We start from the raw sequence: 19184 nt of genomic DNA, 5'->3' as shown, positions 1-19184 counted from the left end.
TTCCGAAGAATTTTCAAAATGAAACAACTAGGGATAAAAACGGATATCTTGATTATAAAAGAAAAAATGACGGTATTACGCATGAACTACCTAATGGTTATATCATTGATAATCGATGGGTCGTACCACATTGCCGTGTATTATTAAAAATGTTTAACTGTCACATCAATGTTGAAATTGTTTCAAGTATTCGAGCTGTCAAATATTTATATAAGTATATCCATAAAGGACATGATGCAGCTACTGTAACTATAGGAAATGAAAATGTTGCATCTACAACTATCATCAATCACGACGAAGCAACTAATTTTATAGAAACTCGATACGTAGGACTCGTTGAAGCTTGCTATCGAATTCTCAGTAAAACATTACATGATAAGAGCCATTTTGCAGAAAGATTACCAGTTCATTTACCAAATCAACAGTGTGTTATAATTTCTAATGATGAAAGTAACTTTCAAGAAAATCTGAATCAAGCAAGTAGCAAATTACTTGATTATTTCAAATTAAACATTGAAAATGAAAATGCACGTTCTTATTTGTATAGCGATATACCATCTTTTTATACTTACAAAACAGAAAAAGTTAACGGAGTTATGGTATCTAACTGGTCATCGCGTAAAACACATTTTAATTGTATCGGGCGAATGTTTTCTGTCAGTCCTACACAAGTAGAGCTCTTTCACTTACGATTGTTATTATTGCACGTAAGAGAAGCTACAAGCTTTGATTCATTAAAAACAGTCAATGGAATACTACAGCCTACGTTTACAGCAGCTTGCTTAGAACTAGGACTAATAGACGATGATCAAGAATGGACTAAAGCAATGGAAGAAGCAACAATATGGATGATGCTACACAGACTTCGACCATTATTTACTTGCATTTTAATACACTGCCACCTAATACATCCTGAAGAATTGTGGGAGAAATTCAAAAATACTATGTCTGAAGATTTTTCACGAACACATTATACGGTTATAAGTCATCAAATGGCGTACGCTGAAATAAATAATTTGTTAAATAATGAAGGTAAAAGTTTGTCTGATTTTCCTTCTATGAATCAAACAGTAATTACATATATTTTGTCAGAAAACAATAATGAATTATTACAAACGGAGTATGCAGAAATTGGTAAAAAACAATATGATAAATTAAATGAGCAGCAAAAAGAAATTGTTGATATTGTTTTAGAAAAAGCTATTGATACTGATAATTACGATAATAATTGTATATATATCAATGGACCAGGAGAGTCTGGAAAGACTTTTATATATTCAGCTATTTACAATTTATTATGCTCAAAAAATATTAAAGTATCTTCTATGGCTTTTACTGGAATTGCAGCAATATTACTTCCAAAAGGGGATACAGTACACAAAACATTTGGCCTTCCTGTTCCGATGTATAGCGATTCATCATCAAGCATTGTAGCACAATCTAAAGAAGGTTTTCTACTCAAGGAAACAAAAGTTTTCATTTGGGATGAAGCACCAATGGCTTCGAGATATGCATTAGAGATAGTAAATAGAAGGCTACAAAATTTCATGAATAATGATTTACCTTTTGGTGGTAAATATATGATTTTAGGCGGCTATTTCAGACAACTTCTTCCCATTAAATTTCATGGAACACGAACTGAAACCTTGAACCTCTCTATTAAATACTGTGAATTATGGCGACATTTCATTAAATATAATCTTACTACAAATATGATAGTCTTGCCTAATGAAATCGATTTCGCTAATTTTTTATTATTAGTCGGTGACGGAACTCTAAAAGATCAACAAGGTAATTTAACTTTACCTGACCACTGTATTCTTAACCCATTAAGGCCCAGGCCAAACCTGGGAAAGATAGCGCCAAACTAACTATGCCAATCGTAGCTAAATCGTAAAAAAAAATACCCGTGTTTTTTCTTTTGCCATTTTCAATTGTTTATAAAAAATTATTTAAACAAATTATCAAAAAGTTATTATTTTCAAAAAACTGATAGCGGCAATCGATTCTACGGGAAAAAACATGAAAGAAATGTATATAACGTTTTTTTGTCAGACGTCAATTTGTTAGTGTAAAAGGCTATAAACAATTGCAAGTCTGTCAGGTACATGTGTATACGCCAAATCCCAAGCAAAATCTATTACCTATAGCGCCAAATTAACTATGCCAATCGTAGCTAAATCGAAAAAAATACCCCTGTTTTTTCTTTTGCCGTTTGCAATTGTTTATAAGAAATTATTTAAACAAATTATCAAAAAGGTATTATTTTTAAAAAACTGATAGCGGCAATCGATTCTACGGGAAAAAACATGAAAGAAATGTATATAACGTTTTTTTGTCAAATGTCAATTTGTTCCAAAAACAAATAACTGTAAAATAAATGTACTAGAAATGTCCAAATATACTAAAAACTTTTGTAATGAAAACTGAATCCATAATATTACATAAAACCGTTAGCCCGCCACTCAAACGTGATCTCTAACACGGTTTCAATAGAAAAAAAATTTTGCAAACTCTTTGCAACTTCGTAACCCAACAATTACTATGTTAGTCAAATTTCCAAATGTACAATTTGTGAAAATTCAAAGCTTTCTGTCCTATTTTCTTAAACAAATTGACGTCTGACAAAAAAACGTTATATACATTTCTTTCATGTTTTTTCCCGTAGAATCGATTGCCGCTATCATTTTTTTGAAAATAATAACTTTTTGATAATTTGTTTAAATAATTTTTTATAAACAATTGCAAACGGCAAAAGAAAAAACAGGGGTATTTTTTTTTCGATTTAGCTACGATTGGCATAGTTAGTTTGGCGCTATCGGCAATAGATTTTGCTTGGGATTTGGCGTATACACAGGTACCTGACAGACTTGCAATTGTTTATAGCCATTTTACACTAACAAATTGACGTCTGACAAAAAAACGTTATATACATTTCTTTCATGTTTTTTCCCGTAGAATCGATTGCCGCTATCAGTTTTTTGAAAATAATAACTTTTTGATAATTTGTTTAAATAATTTTTTATAAACAATTGAAAATGGCAAAAGAAAAAACACGGGTATTTTTTTTTACGATTTAGCTACGATTGGCATAGTTAGTTTGGCGCTATCTTTCCCAGGTTTGGCCTGGGCCGTAATGGGTTAATAAGGATGATGATATTGTTCCTCATGTATTTCAAAAATTAATTACGGAAGGAAAATTCAATATAATGAGTAAACGTGCTACACTGTCGGCGCGAAACGTTAATGTTGATCAATTAAATAAATTAATTACTGATTTACTAGACATAACCATAGTACATATTTATACCAGCATTGATAGCACCAAGAACTGTGACAACGGTGAATTAGATGAAGTACTTTTACCGGAATATTTAAACTCATTAAATCCTTCTACTTTACCTCCACATGAACTACGATTAAGAAAAAACTGTATTGTTATGCTAATTAGAAATTTAAGTATTCATGAAGGTTTATGCAATGGCACACGTTTACGAGTATTAGATTTTTCTAATAATTTATTAAAATGTGAAATTTTAATAGGAGACAAATCAAATAATATTGTATTTTTTAATTGTATTTCATTATTTTCTGCAAATGAGTATCCATTTACTTTCAAAAGACGCCAATTTCCGGTCAAATTAGCATTTGCAATGACAATCAATAAAGCTCAAGGTCAAACATTTGATTATATTGCTATTGATCTGCGTAGGGATGTTTTTAATCATGGTCAATTGTACGTGGCTACGTCTAGATTACGTTCATGGAATACGCTCAAAATTTTTATAAGGAATCAGCAACGGAATTGTTATACAGTTAAAAATTATGTTTTCAAAGAGCTTTACTTATGAGAAAGTTTGTGACGGGCGAAACGATCGTTGAATTCGATCGCCCTGTTCGCCTCTCTCTCTCTCTTCCGCGTGCCTTCCCCTGAGCCGCTGCCACATCGGTCTTGGTTGAGTAAAACCGAGTATCGACGCACGATGTGGCTTTGTTGCAGGTTTGATTCCTGATCGGCGGAGATGCCTGGCGTTGGAGGGATAGGCATGAGCGGGGAGCAGAGGAGGAGAGAGAGAAATAGTGTCGCCGGCATGAGTCGCACATGTGTGCGTAGCCGGCGGCGCTCGGCCGTTTTTGGGTACCTATAGGGAGGGGCGCGTAAGAAATCGCGGAAGGCGCGAGATCGCAGTCAGTACGGTTTTGACCGGCAACTAATTGCCAGCTAGTTAAGCCTCGCGACAAGAACCAGTGTTTGTGCAGTTGATTGTCATCGAGCGACCATCATCAAGGAGGAAGACCAGCTACATCCAGAATCCCGCCTTTCGAGGACGACATCGTTGGCCCAGAGGACGCGGACTTCCGCAGCAGCGCTCCCTCCCAAGGTCAGGTACCCTTTTTGTTTCTCGGTGCGTGCCTCGATTTCTCTCTCTCCGATTATCGTATGGCCGGACGCGGACGAGCGGTTGCATGCGTGAACTCGCATCGCCCTCGCGGAATTCGCGGGACAAGTTGTAAGGTGATGTTCTGTCTCCTGTGCGTTAATTCGCACGGAACGAACTTAGCCCGGACTCGGCCGACGCACACGTCAAACGCCATATGTACGTTATAGTTGTAATAAAGAGTAAAATAGTTGAACTGATGAGTTTATTCTGTTTAAACCTGTTTCTCTTGTAATTAGTTAAATTGCGATTATCGATATTACCGGACGACATAGCCCTCGTTAAATTTTCGCGACGAAGCGAATGCGCCTTCCGAGCCTTTTCCCTTAAATAATTTGTGACGCAACGTTGTTCGGGCTTAAATTATTAACGTACGTGTTACAAGTTCTAAGGATAATATTTTTAATTTCAAGCATAGTAAATAATTAAAGTAAATAATTAGTCATTATAGTATTAGCATAGTAAATAATTAGTCATTATATTGGCTTAAAAAATATATTTGGAATATAACATTTCATGAATCAATTTTCTTAATTTGATTTTGATGTTTCAATTAATATTGTATATTATGATAATTTTATTTTCTAAGTCTTACACTTTTATATTATTTAAAATAAATTTATTTACAACAATGAGTTTTTAATGGGTAATATCACGATGTCACAAAACATGAGATCGGGATTATGTGAACGTCAGAAAACAGATGTATGCAGATATGCATTTAATTTGAACCACTCTGATATCAAAATAAAACTTGAGAAAAATTAGAGCGCGCGAAGCGCGCTGTCTAATTCTAGTATATCAAGTTCCTCATACAATTGTATGTGTGAAAAAACGCTGCACTCGCTCTTTCGACTCTTTTGTAAGAGAATAATTATTGATAAATTCAACCGAAGGAATTTCGCAATAGTCTCTATATTATTTAGTTTCGTATTCTTTTCCTAACATCTATATGCATGATCGTTTATTCAGAAAAAAAATCTTTAAGTTAAGGAATCCGTAACTTTAATGGATAAAATTGTTACCAATTGTCAAAAATAACTTTTATTCAGTACTATATTGATTTTAAAGATCACAAATTGTGTACATCCATTTGCAAATATTAAAAAAAATTACAAAAGCGATGTAGTAGCACGCCACAACAATCCACCTGGACCTTTTAAAAAAAAAAGTATAGCTTATAACTTTTGAAAACACCGTAGTATCTATGTTTTTAATACACTTCGATAGATACCCGAACACACACACACACACACACACACACACACACACACACACACACACACACACACACACACACACACACACACACACACACACACACACACACACACACACACACACACACACACACACACACACACACACACACACACACACACACACACACACACACACACACACACACACACACACACACACACACACACACACAAACACACACACACACACACACACACTCTGCAGGAGTTGAAATCGGCCAGTGGCAGACTAGGCAACAAGAAGGCTCCCGGACCAGACGGTATACCGAACATCGCCCTAAAAAAGGCGATAAAAATAGCGCCAGACATGTTCCTCCACATGTACAACAGGTGTATCCAAGAGAGCTACTTTCCGGCTCAATGGAAGCTGCAGAGACTTGTCCTCCTTCTGAAAGGGAAAAAGCCACCGGACGAACCAACAGCTTACCGTCCTCTCTGCATGCTTGACTCGATGGGAAAGATCCTTGAAACGATCATCTACAGGAGAATCGAGGTGATAACTGAAACACACCTCTCCGACAGGCAATTCGGATTCCGGAAAGGAAGGTCAACTGTCGATGCTATCAAATTAGTAGTTGACACTGCCAGAAATGCAATTTCTGGAGAACGATGGAAGAACGGCGACAAAAACTACTGCGCAGTAGTGACGCTTGACATGAAGAATGCCTTCAATTCTGCAAAGTGGGACAAAATCCTAGAAGCCTTGGAACGGATGAAAGTCCCTCTATATTTGCAGAAACTGATAGTCAGCTACTTCACTGACAGAATTCTGCAGTATGACACGGAGAGTGGGCCCAGGGAATACAAGATCAGTGGAGGAGTGCCCCAAGTTTCAGTTCTGGGACCACTGTTATGGATCATTATGTACAATGGCCTCCTCAACCTGAAAATACCAAGAATGATAACAACTGCGGCATTTGCAGACGATATTGCTCTCGTGATCATACGCAAGTACATAGAAGACATCCAGAACCTATTCAAGAAGACTTTCAGCATATACACTCCCTGGATGGACGACTCAGGACTGAAGATAGCAAAACACAAGACAGAGGCTGTACTTATAAGCAGTAGGAAAAAACGCGAAACGCTGAAGCTACAAGTAGGTGACTGCAAAATAAAATCGCAACCATCCGTCCGATACCTTGGGGTAATGATAGACGCCCGGCTCTGCTTCAAGAATCAGGTCGAACACACTAGCAAAAAGGCATCAGCAGTTGGAGGAGCACTGAGCAGACTCATGCCGAACCTCGGTGGGCCAAAACCCAGACGAAGGGCTCTTCTTTCGTCAGTGGTCATGTCAATACTGACATATGGAATTGTCATATGGGGTAGTGCACTACAGCTTCAAGAGTGCCAGAGACGAATATACCTGGTATGTCGGCAAATGGCACTGAGGATCGCGAGTGGATTCAGGACCGTCTCCAGAGACGCCGCACACGTGATATCCGGTCTGCTTCCTATCGAGATCTTGGCCGAGGAACAAAGAAGGATATACCGCCACCGGTACAGTAGAGTAGCAGATATAGATGACTGCAGAAAGAGAGAAAGGCAGAAAAGCCTCCAGTGCTGGCAAGCGCAGTGGGATAGCTCGGGCAAGGGCAGGTGGACCCATGAGCTCATCCCAAATCTGGCGGAATGGGTTAATCGCCAACATGGGGATCTCAACTACTACCTGACACAGATGCTCACTGGACACGGATGCTTCCGCAAATACTTGTACAAGTACAAGCATGAGGACTCACCAGAATGTCCAAGATGTCATGGAATAGAGGAGGACGCACGGCACGTGTTCTTCACGAGCCCTAGATTTGGAAACTAACGACGACAGCTTGAGAGCACAATAGACGCGGCGATCATGCCATGCAACCTCGCACAGAAGATGCTTGCATCGTAGGAGGCTTGGAACGCCACAACAGACCTTGCTAAAGAGGTGATAACGCAACTTCGGAAAGAATAGAAAGAGAAGAGAAATAGTAGGAGTGTAGGGCGCCAGACTGTAGAACAGTTAGCTTCCCTCATTGATGCAGAGGAACGTATGTGATTGGGTCGAGCCCAGTATCCTCCATCTGATGCAGAGGAACGTAGGCTCTGGTGTCGAGACTATCTATAGGATAACAAGGCACCAGAAATGCTCCCCTGCCCTAGCAGGTCAGCGAAGGCAATCGGGTTGAGCTCAGGCTCACTTTCCCGACGCAGAAGAACGTAGGGTGTCGAGGGCGAGCCTGTCCAGAGGATGACCGGACGATGCAGCAAGAAGAAGACGACCGGACGATGCCGAAAGAAGAAGACGATCGGATGCAGTAAGAAGATGATAATAGAGGAAGGAAAAGCAGCCTATCCTGAACCTCCAAGCAACTAACAGTGATTGGAGGACGTAGGGAAGGACAACAAGAAAGAAGAACTAATCAGCTAATGCCTTCCCTGTGAAGTAATGCCTAGCGGCGGTTCCGCGGGGGATTAAAAAAAAAAAAAAAAAAAAAAAGGATCAGTCGACAGAGGACTTTGGACTACGGTCCCACCGTCAATCGGAACGGAGGGACCGTAGAACAAAGAGGGTTTTAGCCTACAGAGCACACGGCGGTGGTGGACGTGGGGAGATCGGGGAGGTGAACGCTCACGCGGTCACGTCCTAGACCCACCTCATAGCCAAAATAAATAGAAAACTAATTATTTTGTTTTAATTGAAAATCCACGCGAAAAGCTTCTTTAAAACAAGGCAAATCTTTCAAATAACTAAAATTTTTACCTTTTGAATGGATAAGCGTGTTAAGAAAAAACAACGCTGTATTTTAAAATGCAAAAAAGTATACCGTTGTTATGGTGTTCCATTAAACCGGTTCTACAATTTTTTCTTATGAATCTTAATATTTCAAAGTTGATACACATATTCTTAGAATCTTTAAATTTCATTTTCATCAATCTTTCATTTTTAACAATTCATAATAGAGTTTTATTCATCGAAGTTACGTATTTCTTAACTTTTCAGATTTTGAATGTGTTCTGAATGAAAAAAAACATCGATTTTTGATAAATATTAGAAGAAAGTAGAAGTCATGCAACATTTGTCAATGCTTAAGTTGAGTGAGAGCCCTTACATAGAAGAGAACGTCATTAATAATACTTTTTTGATTTATCCAAATATCAAAATGCATTTGAAATTTTATTGAAAAGTTCGGAATTTCAATATTACAAATGTTACAAATGACGTTTCTTCCTATTTATTTGCACGCCTTCGTATAGAAGACACCTTTGGAAAATTATTGAAGAACTTGAATGACGGATAATTAAATTACGCTGTATTGAACAAAGCAACATTTTAGTAAACTGTATTAATTGAATTCGATCACTAAAGAATGAAAAGACATCCTTATAATATTTATAATTAATACTTATTCCGTTTAATGTCAAATTTGATTTTTCAACTTACCATCTCATTTGCCAAAGAAAGACTTTTAGCACTGGGAAAATGAAAAAGCTCTGAAATTTGACTTCGTGAATTACTCAATTTGTCAAATTCCGGGGTAGATATGCTTTTACCACTCACATCTGAAATTGAATCATTTCCTTCAGGTAAAACATTATCAACCAAATTTGATAGGAAAATTTGGGTTGGTTTGGCAACATTTACTTCACATTTTTCATTTAGTTTATCTGGAGAGTCTGAAAAATCGAATAAAAGTGAATATTTTGTTAGTGATAATTTTGCTGAACATTTAACGTCAAAGATAAAATATTGATATACCTCTATTTCAATATGTAAAAAAAAGTTCAATAGATGTCTCTACAAAGTATGTCAATACTAATTTTAATGGTTGGTACGCAAAGGTAATATATTTTATAATTGATTTTTGACCTAGAATTAATTATATAAATAATAGGCGAGAAAAGTAAAAATAAATGATATGGAATTTTATATAAGTTCTTGTAAAAAAGAAAAAGCTGGCGTATACATTTCTTCTACTTATATTGCATTGTAAGGGTACGTACATAAAATTAGGACATTATTGAATGTTTCAGCGCACGCACACGCGCACACGCACACGCGCACACGCACACACACACACACACACACACACACATACATACACACACACACACACACACATACGCACACACGCGCGCGGTGGTCATCGCAGGCGATTTTAATGCATGGGCCGTAAACTGGGGAAGCGCGAAAACAAATGCTCGCGGGCATGCACTTCTAGAGGCGTTTGGAGTATTGGAGCTCGAGGTAGCCAATAGAGGAACGACCCCGACCTATTCCAAGGCGGGGAAATCGTCCATAGTGGATGTTACCTTCATAGATGCCAAACTATTGACGGAGGAGCTCAACTGGAGAGTCAGCGATCGGTACACGGGCAGTGATCATCAAGCCATAACGTACCGGCTCCAGTTGATCAAAAAAGCGGTATCCACCAGGACAACGGAAAATAAGAGGAGACGGACAACAAATACCTTCGACAGAGAATCATTTCTCTACTCCCTTGAAGGAATATCAGTATCCGGAACCGCGGAGGAAAAGGCGCAGGGTCTCCCACGAGCTCTCAACACTGCATGTGATGCATCCATGGCTGTCAAGAGCAACGCAAGGGGTAGATTACCGGTTTACTGGTGGAATGAAGACATCGCAAGCCTGAGGCATAAATGTCTTACAGCCAGAAGGCGCCATCAAAGAGCAAGGAACAAGCCCAACTTCCGAGCTCTGACCGAAAAATTTGAAGAGCTAAGATCACTGCTCAAGGTCATCATCAAAGCAGCTAAGAGACAGTGCTGGCGAGACTTCTGCGAGGAAGTAGATAAGGACCCCTGGGGCCGGCCGTATAAAACGGTCATGCGCAAGATCAAGCCCAGGAGTGGCGCACCACCATCTTGCCCATTATTCCTCGACAGAGTAGTGCGACATCTGTTCCCAAGACATCGGGAGAGACCAGAACAAACAGGCCTAATGGAAAGAGACGATGAAATCGAGTTTACAGAAGTAACCCAAGCAGAACTGATAGTAGCCGCGAAGAAAATTCGAACCCGGAAAGCGCCAGGGGCGGATGGGATACCGGAAATTGTCATCAAGACGGCAGCACTGAATGCCCCGAAAATAATTCGCGATACATTTAGTGCGTACCTGCGAGAAGGACATTTTCCAAACTCGTGGAAGCTGCAAAGACTGGTGCTGCTACCCAAGGGAAATAAGCCTCTCGAGCAGCCTTCGTCCTACAGACCACTGTGCATGTTGGACATTATAGGAAAATTGCTGGAAAGAGTAATCCATGCCAGATTGGAGGCAGCTATAGCCGAAGCAGGGCTCTGTCTGGAAACCAGTTCGGCTTCAGAAAAGGCCGTTCAACCTTAGGCGCTATTGGTCGAGTTGTGGACCTGGCCAAAGATGCCATTAGCGGAGGACGGAGCGCAAGACGCATGTGCGCTGTGATCGCATTAGACATCCGAAATGCGTTCAACTCGGCAAGATGGGACATCATTATGACAGCCATGGAAGGACTGAGGGTGCCGCTGTATTTGCGTAAAGCCCTATCGAGCTACTTAAGCAACCGAATCCTGCACTATAACACCGACGATGGCACACATTCAAACAACATCACGGGAGGAGTGCCGCAGGGATCGGTGCTTGGCCCCTTGCTATGGAATGTCCTATATGACGGACTAATAAGACAGCAGTTGCCAAGGGGAATATAGATAATAGCTTTTGCCGATGATGTAGCACTAGTGGTCACGGCAAAGAGCGTTGAGGAGATAGAATATATAGGAAACGTCTCCATCGAGGTGGTGGCTCGATGGCTAAAAAGGCATGGGCTCAGTCTCGCTGCGGAAAAGACGGAAGCGGTGCTCATCTCCCGCACGAAAGCTCGGAAGTACGCCACATTCACGATGGAAAATAAGCGAGTACAGTCGACTGACACGGTGAGGTACCTGGGAGTTATACTAGATGCGCGGCTATCGTTTAAGGAACACCTCTCGAAAACAGGTGTCAAAGCCACTAACGTTGCTAGAGCGTTGGCAGGTATCACGCCAAACGTCGGGGGGGCCAAAGCAACCACGCAGAACCCTCCTATCGTCGGTCGTAAGCTCGGTAATTCTCTACGGAGCTCCTATATGGGCGGATGCGCTAAGAAATAATGCAAGCTACGGAGAGACGTGTCGAAGAGCCTGCAGAGCAGCAGCGCTACGAGTTGCCCGTGCATACCGAACTGTATCGGACATAGCATTCTCGGTAATCGCTGGAATAGCGTCTATCGACCTACTAGCATGCGACAGAGCAGAAATATACCGTGAAGGAGGTCGTAACGAAGAGAACAATACTGATAGACATGTCCACAACAAACGGTGGACGCAAAATTTAATGCGAGAATGGCAGAGAAAATGGGACAACGCAGTGAACGGTCGCTGGACTCATCGCATCATCCCGAACATTGACAAGTGGACAGGCAGGCGCCACGGACACCTCACCTTCCAACTGACACAGGTGCTCACCGGTCATGGCTGCTTCCGCATTTATCTCCAATACATCGGTGTATATGCGAGTGCCGAATGCCCAGCCTGTCCAGGCAATGACGAGAACGTAGAACATGTCTTATTTGTGTGTCCCCGCTTCGCTGAAGAGCGGATGCATTTCCGCACGGAGTGGAATAATCCAATGAGTCCCGAAGGGCTGGGAGCTTGCCTGCTCGGCTCGCCAGAGGGATGGAAAACGGTAGTGACCTTTGCCACGTCAGTGGTAAACCGGCTGACCGAAGTAAGAAAGGAGGAAGAGAGAAGACGCGACAGGTCTATCATGCATAGATAGAGCGAGGTGCCAGACTATGGGACTAAAAAGCGCTCCTAAACTACCACAGAGTAGTTGGTAGAGCGCGGTTACCCCATCCGATGCAGAGGAACGTAGGCTCTGGGGTCACCTAAGTCCATAGCATAACAAGGCGCCAGCCTATCCAAAGCGCTCCCCTGCCTTTGCGAGAGAGCAAAGGACGTTGGGTTGAGCCCAGACTCCCTCACCCGATGCAGAGGAACGTAGGTGTCGAGGTAGAGTCTGTCCAGAGGATGACCGGACGATGCTGATAGAAGAAGACGACCGGACGATGCCGTTGGAAGAAGACGTGTAAATCGATGCCGTAAGAAGAAGACGAGGCTAACATAGCCGAAGACGATGAAGATTGAAGAAAACGACACAGCCGAAAGGTAATGAAGAAGACAAGGCTAATATAGCAGAAGCCCCCCCCGCGAAGTAATGCCTAGCGGCGGTTCCCGCGGGGGATACAGGCAGGACATAGAGAGATGGGAGTTTAGTGGGTATACCATGCTTGGGGATTCCCACACAGGACGAGCCGGAAGGCCGTTACGTGCATAAAGCATTCTCCAACTCTCTTCAAAAAAAAAAAAAAAAAAAAACACACACACACACACACAGAGGACAGGAGCTGGCAGAGCACAAAACAGAAGCTGTGCTAATAACTAGCAGAAAGACAGTAGAGACAGTCACACTACATGTTGGACAGCACATTATCACCTCCCAGTCGTCAATACGATACCTGGGGGTTATGATCGATGTTCGTCTCAACTTTAAGGCGCAAGTAGGGCATGCTGCTGCCAAAGCATCATCGGTCAGGGCAGCACTCTGTAGGCTCATGCCAAACGTTGGTGGGTCCAAGCAAAGTAGGAGAGCACTGCTGACGTCAGTGATCACCTCAGTGATGACGTATGGCATCGCTATCTGGGCTGAAACATTAAGGACGGAGGAAATCCGCCAGAAACTAACGTCAATTTATCGGCTCAGTGCCCTTCGAGTGGCAAGTGCATTTCGCACGGTCTCGAAGGAAGCAGTCAAGGTTGTAGCAGGACTGATGCCAATCGAGGAACTGGCTACAGAAAGAAGACACATATACCGTCGTACACGAGACCCTAATGCGGATCGTGAACAGATTAAGGCTGAAGAGAGGCGGGCAAGTATGCTCCGATGGCAGAAAACGTGGGATCATTCCTCCAAGGGTAGATGGACACATCGCCTGATCCCTAATGTGGCTAAGTAGACCAACCGGGCACAAGGTAGCATGAACTACTATCTAACGCAGATGATCTCCGGACACGGGTGCTACCGGGCTTACTAGTACAAACACAAGTACGAGGACTCCCCGAAATGCCCTGTCTGCAGTGGATTCGACGAGGATGCCGAACATGTGTTTTTTGCATGCCCCAGGTACGAAACACAACGACGTGACCTAGAAGCGATCTTGAACGAAAGCATTATGCCCGAAACTGGTTAGAGAAGAGAAACAACGAAGAAGAAGACGAGTGGGATTACCCGTTGCAGAAGAGGTAGTGAAACCAATAAATACTAGAAGGAAGAGCTATAAAAGCTGACGCCTCTCTCACGAAGTAATGCCTCGCGGCGGTTCTGTGAGGGGTAAAAAAAGGCCAGAATGAAGAGGGTTGTTTTTTACTTGGTATGGGTTGCTAGTTGTTTATCTAGCCGGATCATTGTCACCTAGTGCGGCCAGACCGAGCCCAATGTCGTACTCATTTCGTGTGTGGGATGAGTACGTGCGTAAAGAACATTTTATTTTTCCCTCATTTAATAAATCACACACACACACACACACACACAAACACACAAACACACACACACACGCACACACGCACGCACATACACGCGCACACACGCACGCACACAAACACACACACACACACACACACAATTTATTAATTTATTTAGCATAGTTAAAATCTATGCTCCTTATGTATGACCTCTGATAAACATGTGGGATCAGCAACACAACACCGGAAATAAAGTCTTTCTACAACCAACATATTGAAATTTTACTTATCTACATTAATGATGTCGCTGTACAACAAATAATTAAAACTTTTTCAAAAGTACAATCCCTCAATTATACAAATCTTGAAAATAGAACTGATTATGTTATAGAAATAAGAATCCGGTAAAATGGAGACGAACTATTCGCAATCTGATTGGCTGAATGATAGTCTCGTAATATATTACGCACGTGTACATCTATGCAGAGGATGTAGATTTAACTGATGCGAGCTACAGTGTTGTAAATTTAGTGTTATATATACTATGTATACTATGTATACTATGTATAGATATATATACATATATACACACACACACTAGGGGGGGGGGGCTCACCAAGCCTCATGTGATGTCGGATTTTTGTAAAAAGCTTAAATGTAAATTGCCATAATTTTCTCGATAAATATCGTACAATGCTCATCAACGCCTCGTTCGTTTCTTTTTGAGTTATAGTTCTCGATTCCTACAAGAAACATTGTCATTTTTATGTATTTTTTATTGAAAAATTGATGTTAATTAGACAATAATTTTAAACGACGTATAAAACCTCCTATCTTTGCCGGATTTTTTCACAGCAATTTGCAACAATATTGTTTTATTAACACAGGCCGACAAAAAATTTTACCAAGAACCCGAGTATAGTTTTCCGAAGGTTTTTTGCGCGCTGAATCCGAATCCGAGGTCAGAATTACTCTGGTGGCTTCGAGATATCCTAACCTTAAAGTGCAAAAAACGCGATTTTTGCCTATATTTGAGGTTATGTAGCAAAGAAAAGAAATTTTTTTTCAAAAAACTGTATACATCAAATTAAAGTATAAGTTTTCTTCTTTCAAATGCCGTTGAGTATGCTCGGATATCTTTTTTTTTCACGAAGTTACACAAATTTGTAAATGTGGGTGTGCCTGCTTAGGGGTTGGGAGGGCTGGTTTTAAAGGGTTGAGGAGGTATTTGGGGATGAGGCCTATCTAGATCATATTAGTACGCATACCTGTAATTAGAAAATGAGTTTTTTTATCAAAAAGCAGTTAATTAAACTTGCTCTACCCAGGGTTATGTGGGTGAGCCTGTTTAGGGGTTGGCAGGGGTGGTTTCTACCCGTAAGAGAGCATTTTGTAAATAGAAGCACGATGCTCACAATATTTTTTAGTGTTTTGTCATATTTCCAAGTTTGGTTTAAATTGGTGAGTGGCTCTTTAATATGGTTACTTGTTAGATAGCTTGGGTTGAATGATGTGGTGCTTTTTAAATTCATAAAATTTGAAATTTTCAAATTTGTGTAACTTCGTGAAAAAAAAAGATATCCGAGCATACTCAACGGCATTTGAAAGAAGAAAACTCATACTTTAATTTGATGTATACAGTTTTTTGAAAAAAAATTTCTTTTCTTTGCTACATAACCTCAAATATAGGCAAAAATCGCGTTTTTTGCACTTTAAGGTTAGGATATCTCGAAAACCGGAGCCACCAGAGTAATTCTGACCTCGGATTCGGATTCAGCGCGCAAAAAACCTTCGGAAAACTATACTCGGGTTCTTGGTAAAATATTTTTGTCAAATTCTGTCGGCCTGTATAATAGATTATCCATAATATAGTTTAAGCTCACAATGGACTCTGTTGCTCTATTAGAGACGAAGTTACAATTTTTTTTTTAAATCAGCGCGTTTAATTATTGAGATGAATAAACGAAAATACTTTTAACCTACATTTTTAATGTTAAACTTACATATCCTATATTTGAAACTTCTTCATTTGTTTAGTTATATCGAAAAATTATTGCAATACCATAACGCGGTCTCCACGAGGCTTCAACGCCCAGTGGTGGGGGGAAATGCGCTCGAAAACTGAACGCGCTACTTCCAATCGGTCGCGCGGAAAAAAATTATTCTATGTCGGAAATTCACTATCCGATTTCAACATTTTTTTGTTTTTTGAAGAGGTAACAAACAAAAATATTTAAAATTAGCATGCTTTTGAGGTCAACTAGCGTATGCTTAATTTTCTTATATATGACTTTATAATTTTAAAAAATTTTCTTTTCTTGGTGGGACGTATTTTTTAATGGACAACTGATATAATGCACAAATGTTTACCCAAATTTAAATAAAAATTCGTGTTACACCTAAAATTATACTTCAGGCTCGGCTGCCATGATCTTTCATTGAAAAATTTCAGGGTGACAGTGACTGCCACAACAGTGGAAAGCAGTGACAAATTCATCTATTATCATATAAACTTTCTACTATACGAGGGGTGTTTAAAAAGTAAGGTGGCTTTATGGTTTTCTCACAAAATATTTATTTATTGGTCAATATTTATGTTGTCCCCATTAAAATAATCTCCGTTATATATAATACACATATGCCAGCGCTTTTTTCAATCATCAAAGCACTTTTGATAATCATTTTAAGGTATAGCCTTGAGTTCTTTCAGCGATACAGTTTTTATCTCATCAATCGTTGAAATCGATGTCATTTCATGGTTTTCTTAAGTTTTAGGAAAAGATAAAAGTCACTAGTAGCCAAATCCGGTGAATATAGAGACTGATGCATGACTGTGGTGTTGGCTTTGGCCAAAAAATTTCTCACAAGAAACGATGAATAAGCAGGTGCATTATCGTGATGCAAAAACCACGAATAGTTTTTCCAAAGTTTCGGACGCTTTTTGCGTATTGCCTCTCGTAAACGACGTATAACTTCAAGGTAGATATTGACAATCTCCTTATTGACCGTACGATCTTGTGATAAGAATTCCTGATGAAATACGCCACGGTAATCAAAGAAGAAAGTGAGCAAAACCTTGACATTTGATCAAACTTGGCGTGCTTTTTTGGGTGTTGGCTCTTCTAGGATCTTCTATTGGGACGATTCAATTTTAGTTTCGACATCATAACCATATAACCACGATTCATCACCAGTTATAACCTTTTTGAGAAAATCAAAATCTTCACTGATTTCATTTAACATCTCCTGAGCGATGGTTATGCGACGGTTCTTTTGATCAAAATTAAGCAATTTTGGAACGAATTTCGCCGACACAAGATTCATGCCTAAAATATCCGAAAGAATGTCATGGCATGAGTCAACCGATATGCCAATATTCTCTACAACTTCTCTGATGGTGATTCGACGACTTTTTAAGACAATTACTTTCATTGCTTCAACGTTTCCATCTGTTGTTGATGTGCTGGGATGTACAGGATGGGGTTCGTATCTCGGCCTTCTTGAAACAGCTTATACCACTCACACATTTTTCTTACTCAGACAAGACTCACCGTATGCAATTGTCAACATTTCAAGAACTTTAGCACACTTGATTGCATTTACAGGCAAAATTTAATGCAAACTCTTTACTTCATTCTTTTCGATAGAAGAAAATCGCCGAGCACACCAAACATTTCTAACTTCTGTCGTCTCTGTCAGAAAAATAACACGTGCTATATAGTCAAAACTGTGAATATATGATAGTGACAAATGTACCAATGCAACAACAAAAATTCAAAATTTGAAAGTATGTAGCCCGCAAAAATTGAAGTCACCTTACTTTTTGAACACCCTTCGTATTTTTCTTATCAAGACCACATACACCAAAGGAATAGAAAAATTGCGAAGACAACTGAAATTAGCACGTATAAATCACATTATTTTAATATTTATGACTATGTCAATAATGAATTAAATAAATATTCCTGTATAGATTTACCTAAATGTATACAAATGAATTTTTATGAAATATTATTGAAGTTCAGGTAAATATTTGTTCATTATACTAATTGTCCATTAAAAAATACGTCACACTGAGAAAAAAATCATGTATAACAAAATTAAGCATACGCTAGTTGAGCTCAAAAGCATGCTAATTGCTGATATTTTTGTTTGCTACCCCTTCGGATAGTATGTTTTCGAGTTAGAGCAATGTTTTTTCAGCGCGACCGATCTGAAGTGTCGCGTTCAGTTTTCAAGCGCATTCCCCATACCACTGGGTGTTGCGGCTGCGTGGAGGCCGCTTCATGGTATTGCAATGATTTTTCCATATAAATAAATAAACAAATAAATAAGTTTTAAGTATAGGATATGTAAGTTTAACATTAAAAATGTAGGTTAAAAGTATTTTCATTTCTTTATCTTAATAACACAGTCCGACAAGATTTTTGCACAAGCAAACCATACATGGTTCCCTGAATAATTTTTGGCGCTGAAACCAAATCCGGCCTCAGAATTTCTCCAACACGTCAGAATTTTGAGATATCCTAACCTAATAGTGCAAAAATAGCGTTTTTTGCCTATATTTGAGGTTATCTAGCACTACGACATTCTCTATACACAAAAAACTATAAACGACATCTTAAAGTAGCAGCCTAGGCCTTTCAAATACCGTTGAGTTTGCTCAAATAGCTTATTTTTTCTTTGAGATATTGTATTTTAAAGTTTTTCGATTTCATAAATATTGTACCTCTCAGAACATATTCGTACAGCTTTGAAAGTTTCGACGTCGAATTTTATGTCAAACGACTTCAATCAACTACTGTTCTGCAAGAAAACTAAGATATATGAGGGTGGTCCGATAAGTACTTAGCCTACAAAAGAAAAACAAAAATTTTGGAAAAGTGGCGTTTTATTTTTCAACATAAATCTTTTTAGTTCGATACACTTGGCCCAGCGATACTCC

At 39.7% G+C, this 19184-nt stretch overlaps 1 protein-coding gene across 3 annotated transcripts in view; it reads right to left on the bottom strand.

The window, feature by feature from the left end:
• Nucleotides 1–19184, bottom strand: part of LOC131675580 (eukaryotic translation initiation factor 4 gamma 3-like) — a 795898-nt gene that overhangs the window by 510276 nt on the left and 266438 nt on the right. For all 3 annotated transcript variants that reach the window (XM_058954612.1, XM_058954614.1, XM_058954613.1), the window contains one exon: nt 9129–9361. In XM_058954612.1, the coding sequence (XP_058810595.1) occupies nt 9129–9361 (233 nt within the window). The remainder of the gene's footprint in view (nt 1–9128; nt 9362–19184) is intronic.

Source organism: Phymastichus coffea, unplaced genomic scaffold (assembly GCF_024137745.1).
Source record: "Phymastichus coffea isolate CEN01 unplaced genomic scaffold, Cenicafe_Pcof_1.1 PCOF00026, whole genome shotgun sequence".
Classification (NCBI taxonomy): Eukaryota; Metazoa; Arthropoda; class Insecta; order Hymenoptera; family Eulophidae; genus Phymastichus; species Phymastichus coffea.
This window is presented reverse-complemented; position numbering and strand designations above follow the sequence as displayed.